A 13,602-nucleotide genomic window follows, 5' to 3' on the forward strand; every position below is an offset into this window, starting at 1 on the left:
TAGTGTAGCTTTATTTTCGTAATTTAAAGCACAAGATCTGTCTAAACTATAACCTATGAGAAGTAAAGAACGTTCATTCATGTTTTGCATTGAAGCATTATTATTACTCTGCTTTTATTGTATTTAAAGGTCGTTATTGTGTTGGTGGTATTGATGCAGGTCCCTGTACAGCTGGTTATATTTGCTATAGTGGATCGGACACTCCAACCCCAGATGGCAGCAACAGCATTGTCGGCAAACCATGTCCATTTGGTTATTACTGCGTAGAAGGTAATTGGTTTTAGATGACACAGTCAGAGATTAGAACATGTCACATTTCCTTATGTAACAATGTTGATATCTGTACATCTGTGAAATTAGACAAATGTTCTAGTTATCCAATTACTCATTGGTTTATTTTATTTATTTTAGGTGCAAAAAATGTATCTATATGTGATCCAGGATTAGTAATCTCATATGAGGGTGCTGGAAATAAAGATGAGTGTGTAGAATGTCCAGCAGGCTATATATGCTCAGACGATAATCCTGTTCCTGTACCATGTACTCCAGGTAAGTGGTTATCTTAATCTCATGCATATGAAGGCTATTTATGCTCAGCCGTTCAACAGCAAGTACTTAGCTGATAAAATTATTTCAAAATCCTGAAACTGCCACTGTTACAGAATGGTTTTATTTAACATGGAATACAAAAAATGGAAGATGAGCTCATATTGGTGTGGTACAGACAATGTTTAAATTTCTTTTTACTATGTATAAATTTTGTTTTCAGGTTACTATTGTGAATCTGCCATTGAGCCAATAGCTTGTCCTAACACAACATACTCGTATGAAGCGGCTGCTACAAACGTCAGTACTTGTAAACCATGTCCACCTGGCTTTTGGTGTAATATGGAAGGTGAGACATGCAAATTTGGTGCCTGTATCACAAAAGTGGTGCAGAGTCGCAATTCATCTATTCATTAGATTTCCTATTTGCTCCAAAAAATAAAAAATAAAATTTCCTAATGCCTTTATGCAGAATTTTATTTGTGAATGACAATCAGGGCCCAGTTGGTTGCACTTGCGCTTCTCCTTTTTAACAGCTAAATATAAATTATAAAGTATGATTTTTTTTTATGTCTAATTTTGATAGGCTATTAATATTGTATTGTAGCGCACATTTGAAATATCCTGGATCTGCTTTAGATTGTATTGAATATATTTTAATATAAAATAATAATGTGTTTTTTTTTTAGCTATGACAAATTATACTATCAGTCCATGTCCAATTGCTCACTTCTGTCCAGAAGCAACTGATGAGCCAATTGCTTGTCCACCTGGAACTTATCGTGATACACAAGAAGCTGGAGGTATGTATATACTGTAGTATTTTGATTATTGTTGAATTTTTGTTTTAAACTGTTTTAAGATATAAAATTTAACTTGTATGCCCCACTGCCCCATTTTACCTTTTATAGAACTTATTTAAAGTTTAAACAATGTAAATGTGCGTGTTACTCTTTGATAATTTTATGATAAAAACCCCATTTTTATAGGTCTAATTATTGTATAATGATTTTCATTTATTTTGAAAAATAATTGTATTTAATTGTCCTTCACTCATTTGAACCAATTTATCATTACTATAATAACACCAAACCTAACCTACAAGCCAATACAGTATTGAAAAATTCCCTTTTTATTCACAGACCAAGTTGACTGTCACCTATGTCCAGCTGGTCACTATTGTCCAAATGATACAGCTAATCACTTTGGCATTGAATGCACAGAGGGTCTGTACTGCCCAGAAGGATCATGGGAAGAACATAATTGCCAACCAGGCTACTATTGTGAGCTAGCTGAGACGCAGGTAGCATGCCCAGGTGGAAGCTACTGCCCAACTAATTCCAGCACTCCACAACCATGTCCGGCTGGACATTACTGTGGTGGAGAAGACTGCAATAATACTGTGCCTTGCCCTGGAGCAATAACCCCGAAAAAGTGCCCTCTGGGATACCAACAGATTGACGGTTCTTTGCAAGTTACGTTTGATGATACTTGTGAAATTTGCCCAGGTGGTCAATATGGAAACGATGATGACCGTCAGTTCTGTGAGATTTGTAGAGCTGGAGTTGTGTGTCTTGAAGGCGCCATAACAGATCTTCCACATGGAAATGAGACCAACTATGGTGTTACTAAAACCAATTCATTTCCGTGTCCAATTGGTATGTTATAGAAGTGTTATTTATTTTTTGGGTGCAAGTGGTATGATTCTTGACATTCTGTTTCTGCTCAATTTATAAATGCACACTGTAAATGATTATAATAATGTTGGATTTATAAAGGATTTAAACACAGTACATTAGGCGTGTTATGTCAATTGACTCCGTCCCCGAACCGCAGTGTCTCATCCGTCCAATACAAGTAGATTGCACACTTTGTTTGTGCTTGGTAAGTGAATAGTGTACACTGGGTCTATTATAATTCTACTAGTTGTCCTGTAAGAACCTTGGAGTGAGTTTTTTGCTCACTATCTATTTTGGTTTTGTGTTTTCTATATCAAGATATAATGAGTTTGTCTAATTTAGTATCACCTTTCTAACTTGAATTTGTTGTAGGCTACTACTGCCCAGCAAACTCCTCTGAATCCACTCCTTGTCCAATTGGCACATACAATAACAAAGAGTATGGGATGTCACTTGAAGACTGCCTTGACTGCCCTATCGACCACTTCAACCACCTTACTGGGCAAGAAGGCTGCTTTCACTGTGGTAGTGAGGCATACCAATCAAGCAAGGGTCAGTCTGAATGCTTATGTAGTGGAACCGGTAGAGAATTTCAACCTAGTGACCGGAAGTGTCCATGTGCTCACGGTTATGAAACGATTCCAGGACGTGAACAAGATTGTGTCAAACATTTGTATGACCTTTGCAGTGAGGGTCAGACCAGAACACAGGAAGGTGACTGCTTAGATGATGCAGGATGGGTAGATTATTGTACAAACCAGGTAAATGTCAACAATAATTTGTAGTATAAGCAAGCACCGCACCATTGCATGTTCAGATTCATCTTGATTCATTCTTTTGTTCTTAAATTTGAATTTCTTAATTAGGGCTGTCTCTCACCGGATAAGTACATTAGTTATGACACCACCCTCTCCCTATGCATATGTGAAGTCGATGACTTAGAGGAGATATGTGACCTGGAATGCCGACTGGCTCAGAGGAACACAATCACAATGGTGTGTGACGATGAACCTTATATAAAAGTGGAATTTACTGACACCGGTGAAACTGTAAATATTCCAGTGTCCAGTCTGACTAAGATTATCAACTCGAGAAATACGCTGACAAGTGATCAGTGTGAAACAAATGATGGAACTGGTGTAACTGTACATCTAATGGAAATGGGAGGTATGAACTAACTTACTTACTTTATTTCTTGATTTGAGTTGATTTTACTTGGTTGATGGGCTTTCACATACACATAAACTCTGAAATTGAACTGTTTAATGCTTAAATGATCTGGTTTAAGAATCAGTAAAACTTGGTTGATGGAAATAATGTTTTTTTTTTGTGTATACTTGTGAACTCTACTTAAACATACAGTATTGAACTTTTTTGTATTCACAGACAATGGGTTCCTTGGTGTGTACACTCCAGACCCAGTACAAACAGCCAATCTATTCCTTGATAATGCAAAGGGTGACATCAACGTTACAGTGCCAGTAAGTAATTCAACAGTGAGTTCCCGAAGACGTAGAGATGTCAGCAATAGTATGCGCCACCTTCTTGCTGACTCCACCAATTCAGGATCAACATATAGCGGTATTGAGAACCCTACAGTCTGTTTGTTGTATGGTGAGACAATGATGTTTAGTGTTGATAATACACATTACCCAGTGTATGATAGGTAAGCTACAACCAACTTTACCACAAAATCCGAAATGAATTCTATAAATACAGTAATGCAAACATACATTTTTTTCTTTATAATAATCTTAATAATAGGTAGGCTTATGTTGACACGTTACTCACCTATTTCCACATAACTTCCCCTGACTACAAAGTAATGCACAGTTGTGCAAAATAATTTGATTGAACATATTCTACCTTTTTGTGAAATAACCTAAACGCAAAATACACTGAATTGCTTCACATGTGCGGTATGGGTAACTGCGATCAGTTCTAAATAGAATTAAACGCTCAAAAACACTGGTTCCTTTTCCAATACTAATCATGATGTGTGTGTGGTGTGGATAACAATCAGTTCCATGTCGACATAAGCATCTAGTTCCTTTCAGTTGAGTTGAGTTTAAATTTTTTCATTCTCTAAGAAAAAAACATTCAATGACAAATAAATATTGCAAACATCTATTTTTTTTTTTTCAGAGAGAATCTTTATAATACTAATGAGCAGTTTGATTATGGTGGTTTCCGTGAACTAGAAGAGTTACAAAGTCAGATCGGCACTTCCACTACTCTCTTCTCATATAAATTTGTTGATCCTGGTGTGTATGTCTTCTACATGAGTGACAATCCAAACAGAAAAATGGTAAATTTAATTTTATGAATAAGTAGATGTTCTTGTTATCTATTATAATAACTTACCTCACTGTACATTATAACATTAGCATTTATTACACACAATACTGAACTCTCTGAAAACCAGGAAAAAACCTACCAATAACCAGACTTTTCTTGAGGTCCAAAAGATTCTAATTTCAGCTCTAAATATTTGGAAAACTTACTGTAGATATTTATTATATTTAACGCATCTTTTTTAACAGTATGTGAGAGTGATGGCAGAGAATGCACAGTGTTCTGAAGATGGGCCATTCTTTCCAACAACTCCGAGATACATCGTACAGAATGGAGTTTCTTTAGAGAGCGACATCCTTCTGACACCAGACTGGATTTTGATCGGCATCATGATGGCTTGTGTTTTCTTCTTAACAATTCTCCTTATCATTGCTTTAGTAAGTTTAAATTTACAAATTGACAGTAGAGTAGACCCCAACACCATGGGATGACCCAAAAATATTAGTGTTCTACTGTATAAGAAATTAACTCCATGTGTTTATTTAAGCTCAGAGGTACAGTTTTTCAGGTGTAACATGTAGTACACTTGTTTACAAAAGTTTATTTAATTTAATTTAATCAGGTGTTCTCATTACAATCATCAATCTCCTTTCATATCTATGTTTTATTATACAAACTTCATGTCAAGATTGAATTTTATAAAATTTATTTTTATTAATCAATAATTATCTCATGTAGATGTTGTTCCGCAAATATGGATGGGAGAAAATCAGTTACATTCGCCCTAAGTACCGTGCTCTCATCAAGAACCATGACTTTGATGACTACTCCTCAAAGGGTTCTGCGGTCCATCACGTTAAGAAATACAGTCGCAATCTAGCTGCTCGTAACAACCAGCCTGATGGAGCAGAAAATGGAGTTGTGTTGGCTGATGGTGAGAAACTTTTACAAGAGGCATACTTCCCACTTGGATGTAATGCAAGGATGTAAAAATAATTTGACTAACCATGACATGATGCATCGTACAAGCTGTTTCTTGTGATTGGGCATTGCATTGTGCCTACATCATTGCATCCAAGTGGGAACCAAGATTTAAGAAATGTTATTGTCCCTGCTTTACTACAGCTAATTCTATAAACTAATGTTTAGTAAAATTATTTTTACTACTATAAAAAAAAAAAATGTTTTTTACTGTTTATAGATGAAGTACGAACAGATGAATTCTGGGATTATGATCGTCAAGTTGATCTAGAGGGCTTTAGTTCTCCTAGATTCTATGATCACCTTGCCAAACAATCTCGACATGTGGCCTCAGAACTTGGAAGACAGAAAGAAGAGGTATTTATCATTTTTGATTGCTTCATTTGACACAAGTTCAATGATATTATGAGAAATATAGAAATACCGGTCAAACTTGAAAATTAGTTTAAGGAGTTCCCAACTGTGTGTTCATTATTATTTCTTATAATTCAACATATACATGACTATTTGAATGTTTGAGTGAATTTGTTCATGTAATGCATTTACAATATGGCTTTATTGATGGATTTTACAGGCCAAAGCATTATACCAAAAGATTAACAACCAAACAGAGTCTCTGAAAGGATTGTGGGTAGCGAAGATGAATCTCGCTGGAAGATCTACTTTAGCAACAGAAGAGGACTTAGCAGATTATGAGAAAAAGAGTGAAGAGGTATAACTAATGCATTTGATCGAGTATAATTTACAGCAGTTAATTTAGGTTGATGATCATTCCTATCAGGTTGATTTACTCATACCATTAGGTCACTTGGGCAACTCTTTTACAATATATTTTAAACTTAAATAACAGATTTGATTTAAGTTTTGAGATTTGTTTATTCTTTTAGCTAAGTATTGAGCTTGAACGACGAAAAGAGCTTGGTCTCAGATTTGAGGCTGTCCTGAAGAAGCAGATTGAACTTTTAAAACAGGATGACCAAGGCAGAGAAGAGCACCAGGTATGTTAATGACAAATAATGTAGTGAACGACCAAATTAAATTGGTTTGAAGACATTCTTATATTATGATGAGTGGCTGTGTGTGTACTAGTACACCGGGGTAACAACCTACTTGTCTCGAAATATGTACTAGGTTCTTTATACAGTAGTAATAGTACGAATTTGTAACGCGCCAATTCCAGCAGTAAATGCACACGAGCCAGATGTGTACACTGGACCTACAGTTTATAGTCCTTATCCGAGAAGATTTGTTTAGACATTTTGTATTTTGTTTTTAAAGGTTGCATTCATGGCCAGTGCACGAGAAGCTATACGTCTTTTGAATGAGGGCGCAGAAAAACTTTCAAATGGAACTAGTCCTGAAGAAGAATTTGATAGTAGCATTATTAGAAAGTGAGTGAATTTCTTTAAATTACACTTATTACTTGTATAGAAGAACCCTTTGGTGACTATCTAATATTTAACATTAGTAATTGTTTAAATTCATGTGACTTTTATGCATTAAAGGTGTGCATTTTCATTGATTTAATGTCATATACAATTACACATAGCTTATCTATTGTATTCCATTTTAAATTTCTAATTCAAATGTTGTACTATAAATATAAAACAACATATATTTTTTTAACACTTAGCGTTTCTGGACGTGTTGGTGCATTATTGAATAGAATGGCTACAGATGTTGGAAGTGAATGCCAACGTATTGGTGCATGGGGTGTCCTTGGAGAAGGTACAGGTGCCCAACTTATCAAACCTGGAACAGACACTATACCAATTAACAGAGAAGAATTATTAGGTATGTTATTTATTTTTTTTAATTACTGTTTATCCAATACAATTTTCTTGTTGTTAAATATATAACGTAAAGTAAAGGCTGCAGTAGTTTACACTAGAAAACATTTGTATTGCTCTCTACTTAGGTCCTGATGGCAATATCTTATGCCCTGATCTGATACATGTTGACAAATCTACAAACTTGATAGTGCCCAACAGTGAGGCATCAATGATCCTTGCCAATGGAGAAGTCAATGAAGTGCCACCAGAGTTCTTCCTTCATCCTCAGAATGGACATGTGATGCCCATCCAAGGCAATGTTGCTTATGATCCTGTGTCTTCTAGGCTTGTCTTTACCATTGATTCTGCAACAGGTGGGTAATGAATTGTGTACATATTTTATATAAGTCGATGATGGTGGTAATAAGTGTGATGGCATCTTATTTTTTATAAAATCTTTCAATGGCTGACACCCATCATACTGACTGACAAAACTAATAATTACTAATAGTTTTGATTTTCTAATTGATTTTCATGTCAACTTATTTACAATGATTTATTGAGCAGTAGTTTTACAGCATTGTGAATATTTTATAAGCATTTTCCTGGTACAATTAGTACAAAACAAACACAAGGAATTTTGTTAATTGAACTTTTGTACCCTTTTTTTTAATCATAGGTGAAGCCGTTCGATCTGATGAACCACTGATTCCATTTATACCATTCCCTACTGATCCTAATACTGGACTTCCAGTTGTGTCCAAGCTGACAAGCACAGAACATAGTACTGACTTGAAATTGAATGGCCCAATGATTGACTCCGAAACAACCCTCAGGTGTCCAATACTTGCAGTCACGATTCATCCACAGACTGGAGTTGTATACCCTGTTGGAGGTACTCACACTGACCCTGTTACTGGCCTTCCAATTCCGATTGAAGTTGGTTCTGTGATGATAGATCCAAACAGTGAACAGCCTGTATCAATTCTAAGCATTGGCATTGATCCTGAAACAGGTGATGTCATACCCTTGGGTGGCATGCTTCAACCAACAGAAAATGAGGCAATGACACCGATGGTCACAGGCTGCAATTATGTTGATCCACTGAGTGGAAAGGTTCTTCAAATTCATGGTGGAAGAATTGAAGGAGACGATGTAGTTTCAACTGGTGGTGGATATCAAAATCTGTTGGATTGCTCTGTCATGGCATGTGAAATTCATACTTTAGATGCTATTAAGATGTATCTAGATGCCATCACTGGAACAGAAGGTGCTAACTGCCGACATGAACAGTCTGTTGTAGAAGGGGCTGTCAAAGAAATGGTAAAAGCAAGAATGAAGGCTAAAGCAAATGAGCTTCGCACAATTCAGGATGTTGATCGTAGACTTGAAAGAGCTTCAATATTAACTACTAATGGTGGATCCCCTGGTATGTTTGAGTTTGCTGGAACTGGCCAACTTCTTCCTATACTAGTTGGAACTACAATTAGAGATCCTAGTGGTTCTGGTCAACAGGTTCCTATTCTTGGAGTTGAAAAAGAGCCATTAACAGGAAAACTAATACCACTTGGTGGTACAATGGAAAACCCAGATGGAGTAGGACTCATTCCAATTATGATTGGAAAACCTGCAATCGATCCTGTAACTGAAGAACTTAGTCCAATCGTTGGTGTTCGAATAAGCAACGAGACAAAAACTGTGGTTCCTGTTACTCTATCATCTGACAAAAAGAAGAAGCCACCACTTGGAGCCGTTGCCATGCTCGAAGATGAAATTGTTGCGCGACGTGGCTTTTGGCGTCGACAAAGACAGCGCGAGGATGACTTAACAACGATTGAATCAAAATTATCAAGCAATCTTTTGAATGAGATGGACAGCATTACTGCAAAGAATGTAGAAAGCGCTTTGAAGTCTATCATTGAAGGAACAACTGAATTAGATAATGCTGCTAAGCGTGAAGTCAAGCGTAGATCATCCTCTGAAGAAGATCTCAATGGAATTCTTCCTAAGAATGTTGTTTCCATACTTATAGGAGGAGACAACTTAGAACATCAAAGTGAAGAAAGGCATCATGGTGCCCATAAGAAATTTGTTGATACTATACAAAAATTGTACAGTAAACTACAGTCTGAAGAGAGCCGATACCATGAAAGAAAATCAGAACTTGAAGGAACGTTAAATCCTGATGCAGCTTCTGCAGTGGAGCACCGTTACCGACAAGCAAAAGCACGCCTTCAGAGTGAACTATTTGACCAACTTCTAACACGAACAGAGAATCTTGATGAAGATCATTCTTCACTTGAATATTCTCGTGAAAGATCTGAATTGCTGAGTGCTGAAGCAAAACTGGTTTTGACTAATGCCGCAATGGTTGCTGGATACTATGATGCCACTTTCTCTGGAGTTTATGGCGACTTACTTATATGCGAAACAGCAGGAAAAGATGTTATCCCTCTACTTAAACGACTCATTGCAATGCTGGAAAGTGGAGCTCATTTCACAATTTCATCAGAAATGCTTCAAGATGTTTCTGGCTCTCTTGCTACCGAGTTGAATATCATTCAAACCCAGATGTCAACTGCTGCTGTAGGTACATCGTCTTCAACAAGTGCATACAACAGTATTAGTGTTTCAAAAATACAACCTCCTAGTGATGCCAGTAAGATACAGACTCAGCTTGTACAAAGTGGAACAGAAAATGTTCGCAGTGGACTTGCAGTACAAGGAATTCATACTACTTCATTGACTGATGACTCCAAGAGGGAACTAGCAAAAACTTTAACTGAAAGACAAACGCTAGAAGCAGTTAAACTTGAAAAAGAACTGAAAGCAAATGAGATTAAAGCTGTAAATGATGTGATACAGAATTATGAACAAAAGAAAGAAGAAATGCTTCTATCAAAGAAAGAAGAATTGAAGAAACAGCTTCGTGCTGCCTCATCTGCAGAAGAAAGAGAATCAATAATGACAGAGTTTGTTGAACAAACTGGCAAAATAGCTGACAGCCTGGAAAAGGAAAAGCAACAACAAATGGAACACTTAAAGAAACGCTTACAACAAAGAAGACAACAAGCTAAACAAGATTTGCATCAGAAGCACATCGCAGAAGCCAAAAGAGAAGGTCTGGGTGAGGATGTTGTGCCAGATATCATTTTGGAAGAGGAATCTGATAAAGATTTGCAACTTCTTATGTTGCAACAACAAAAGCTCATTGCAGACCTTACAAAGGGATATGCAGAAGAAATGGCAGAAGAAGAGAGAAAGCGTAGAGGAGGCCTAGATGACCAAATGGAAGAACGTATGAGACTCTTAAATTTGGCACATAAAGGTCCTCAGCTTAAAGAAATAGTTAAAAACGTATCACAACAAACTGTAGATACAAACAAAGTAAATAATGCAATGAAAGCGAAGATGAAGAACCGTTTGAAAAATCGAAAAAGTACTCGAAAGAGTATGCCTACAAATATTCAACCTGGGTCTGAGGAAGAAGAGCAATACCTATTAGCATCAGATGCTCAATTTGATGCAGATGGTATGAGGAGTTTAGCTGTTGTTATGAGTGCTTCTGAAGAATTGGCAAACGAACAACAATTGCATTCTCATAAAGATGCACTCCAAACTTTGTTGAAAAAAGAAAACAGAACAGAAGAAGAAAAACAAGCAATTCTGGACCAATACTTTGTAGATGTCAAAGGACACCAGGAAAGCTATGATGCTAATCATGACTTACAACGCGAACACATGATGGCAAAACTTGCTGCCCGTAAGCGTCTGAAGGAAGAAGTGGCAAAAGAAAATGCTGTAAGCAAGGAGCTTGATCATATAAGTAAAAAGCAGGTTCTGCGTGGTGACACAGATGGTGCACAAGCTATTGATGCAATTCGTGACAAGGTTTCGTCTGATGATGCCAGAGAAGAACAGCAAAAGCTTCATAAGGATCAAATTGAAGAACAAGCTAATCTAGAAATTGAACAACTGGAGAGTGAATCAAAATTGAAGAAAGACCTTAGTAGTGAACTTAAAAGAGCCCAAAGAAATGTTGAGGAACAACATCAAATTCAAAAGAACAGGTTAAAAGAACAACATAAAGCAGATTATGAGAAGGAACTTGTGCTTAACAAGAAGCATTTGACAGAAGAACAACTAAAAGTGATGATGGAAGAACATGAGAAAGAGGTAAACATTATGTTCTTCAAATTAACACCATAAAGCTCTATCTACACTATCAAACTAGTTTGACAAAAAAAAAAGTATGATGTGCCCAAATATGGTAGTGATATAATGTCACATTATGACTTTATGTCACATTAAGTTTGACAGTATTGAGAGAGCTTTGGACTACTTTAACAATTGTTCTTATAATTTCATATAATTAAAGTTCTCTTCTCTGAATACAAAGTTATATTTTGTCTTATTTGTTGTTGTAGATGGAGAATTTAACTAGAACTATTGATCTTGAGAAGGAGCGACAAAAGAAAATTCTTGCTGATAGAGTTGCTGAAAAGAAGAGAAAGAAGGTGTTGGCTATGAAAGATAAACATCACAATGAAATGGAAGGAGTGCTTCTAAAACAACAGCAAGAACGAGACAATCTAAGTGACCAGCAGGTATGTATCCTTGCATCTCCTCAATGTAATCACCAACTTTAGAGATCTTTTTCCTGGTTCCTGGTATATTTTATTTTTGGTTTTTGAGAGAAACATTATACCTTAGGATTACTTTTATTCTATATTGCATGTGGGCTTACCCATTGTAGTAATAAAATTAAACTAAACTGGAATATGCTTTGTAAAACTTATGTTTGTTAATCCTTAGCAACGTGTTGCTGAACGCCCAACTCTGGAACAATCCCTTGAAGGTGAAGATGGCAAGAAGGCAGAAAGCATCATTTATCGAGTTCTGAAGCAGCGTCACATCAAAGAACAAGTCCACCAGGAAGAGTTAATGGAGAAAGAGCATGTGGCACAAATGATGAATGCTAAAACAAACATGGCAGATAAGCGCATGCAACAGCGTGAGGATCTTGAGGAAGCTCAGCAGAAGGAGTTTATGCAGCTTATTGCCAATTCTGGTTCTTTGGCAGCAGCAGATCTAGCAGAAAAGAAAGAAGATCTTCAGAGGCAACATAAGGTATAAAACTTGTTTACAATAAATTATTTTGTTTGTTTATACAAAACAGCTATTATTACTTCATTTAATTAAATAAAAATAAACAGTACTGTATGTATAAATATACAATTAAATGTTTGTATTTTTATTTGTGATTTTAAAGAAACAATTAGCCGAGTTTGACCGTGTGACTACTCAGAAGATTGAGCAAGCAGAAAAAGATGCCATACCAGCTCTTGAGCTTCAACAAGCATATGCAAGATTGGAGCTGAAAGAAAAACAGTTAAAGGAATTATCTGATGCCATGCGAGAACTTACTCCAGAAGAACACCTTACCAAGCAATACACAGAGCAAGCTTCAAAGGCAGCACTTGATGCAAAGATCTTCCGTGAACAGAAAATGAGAGAAATGGAGAGTGCCATTGAGAAGATCAAAGCTGAGAAACAAAAACGAGAAGAGGAACGTCGATGTAAGATGCAGCAGCAAATCCAAGCATTGGAGGAGGAGATTGAAGCAGATAAGCAACGGGATGAGCAGCGTGCAAAACAAATGGAAGATGATCGTGCACGAGCCCGTGATCACCAAATAGAAGAAAAAGAACGTCGTCTTCAAGCTGATATTGAAAAGGCAGAAAATGAGGATGCTAAAGAGGTAATGATAAATGAAAAAAAAAATAATTTACCTAATAGAAATTGGAATTAATAACATAACATGGTTAGTTTGTATTAAATAAGAACACTAGCAAAATTGTAAAGTATCCTTTGATTTCTGGATTTTTTAAACTATAAGTTGATTCTGAATTTGTTACAGAAATTATTAAAGGAGCACCAAGAAAATATGGAGAAATTCCAAAAGGCTCATGATGCTGAAATGCAGAAGAACAAAGAAAGTGTGAAAGCCAAACTAGAAGAGAGAAGAAAGAGAAAGCAGTCATTGGAGATGGCACGTATCAAGACAGACTCTGAACGTCAAGTTGACACTGACGAAAGACGAGAGCAAGACCAAATGAACCTTATTCAACAAAAAGGTGGGTTTATACTACATGTTAACTATACTGAATGCAGTCGAATCTTACTATTTCGAAACACCTATAAATAATAATAACAATCCTCATCAAAGGCCCATTATAATAATATAAGGGATCTTAATGTATTGTCCAATTTGTCACCAAAAGAACCCCGCTATTTTCAGTATATGTTCTACCGTAGTTTTTCTTAAT

At 36.3% G+C, this 13,602-nt stretch overlaps 1 protein-coding gene across 3 annotated transcripts in view; it reads left to right on the top strand.

Annotated features, from left to right (window-relative positions):
• The window catches only part of LOC140056689 (uncharacterized), a 79,927-nt gene that overhangs the window by 61,596 nt on the left and 4,729 nt on the right, over positions 1 to 13,602 (top strand). For all 3 annotated transcript variants that reach the window (XM_072102146.1, XM_072102147.1, XM_072102149.1), the window contains 22 exons: positions 130 to 270; positions 412 to 549; positions 770 to 895; positions 1,236 to 1,349; positions 1,689 to 2,204; positions 2,598 to 2,986; positions 3,092 to 3,392; positions 3,612 to 3,891; positions 4,371 to 4,533; positions 4,769 to 4,957; positions 5,259 to 5,454; positions 5,722 to 5,858; positions 6,076 to 6,213; positions 6,389 to 6,499; positions 6,780 to 6,892; positions 7,135 to 7,295; positions 7,420 to 7,647; positions 7,953 to 11,449; positions 11,701 to 11,880; positions 12,089 to 12,403; positions 12,546 to 13,034; positions 13,194 to 13,410. In XM_072102146.1, coding sequence (XP_071958247.1) covers positions 130 to 270; positions 412 to 549; positions 770 to 895; positions 1,236 to 1,349; positions 1,689 to 2,204; positions 2,598 to 2,986; positions 3,092 to 3,392; positions 3,612 to 3,891; positions 4,371 to 4,533; positions 4,769 to 4,957; positions 5,259 to 5,454; positions 5,722 to 5,858; positions 6,076 to 6,213; positions 6,389 to 6,499; positions 6,780 to 6,892; positions 7,135 to 7,295; positions 7,420 to 7,647; positions 7,953 to 11,449; positions 11,701 to 11,880; positions 12,089 to 12,403; positions 12,546 to 13,034; positions 13,194 to 13,410 — 8,139 coding nt within the window. The remainder of the gene's footprint in view (positions 1 to 129; positions 271 to 411; positions 550 to 769; positions 896 to 1,235; positions 1,350 to 1,688; positions 2,205 to 2,597; positions 2,987 to 3,091; positions 3,393 to 3,611; positions 3,892 to 4,370; positions 4,534 to 4,768; positions 4,958 to 5,258; positions 5,455 to 5,721; positions 5,859 to 6,075; positions 6,214 to 6,388; positions 6,500 to 6,779; positions 6,893 to 7,134; positions 7,296 to 7,419; positions 7,648 to 7,952; positions 11,450 to 11,700; positions 11,881 to 12,088; positions 12,404 to 12,545; positions 13,035 to 13,193; positions 13,411 to 13,602) is intronic.

The sequence above is a fragment of the Antedon mediterranea genome, chromosome 8 (genome assembly GCF_964355755.1).
Source record: "Antedon mediterranea chromosome 8, ecAntMedi1.1, whole genome shotgun sequence".
In the NCBI taxonomy this organism is placed as follows: Eukaryota; Metazoa; Echinodermata; class Crinoidea; order Comatulida; family Antedonidae; genus Antedon; species Antedon mediterranea.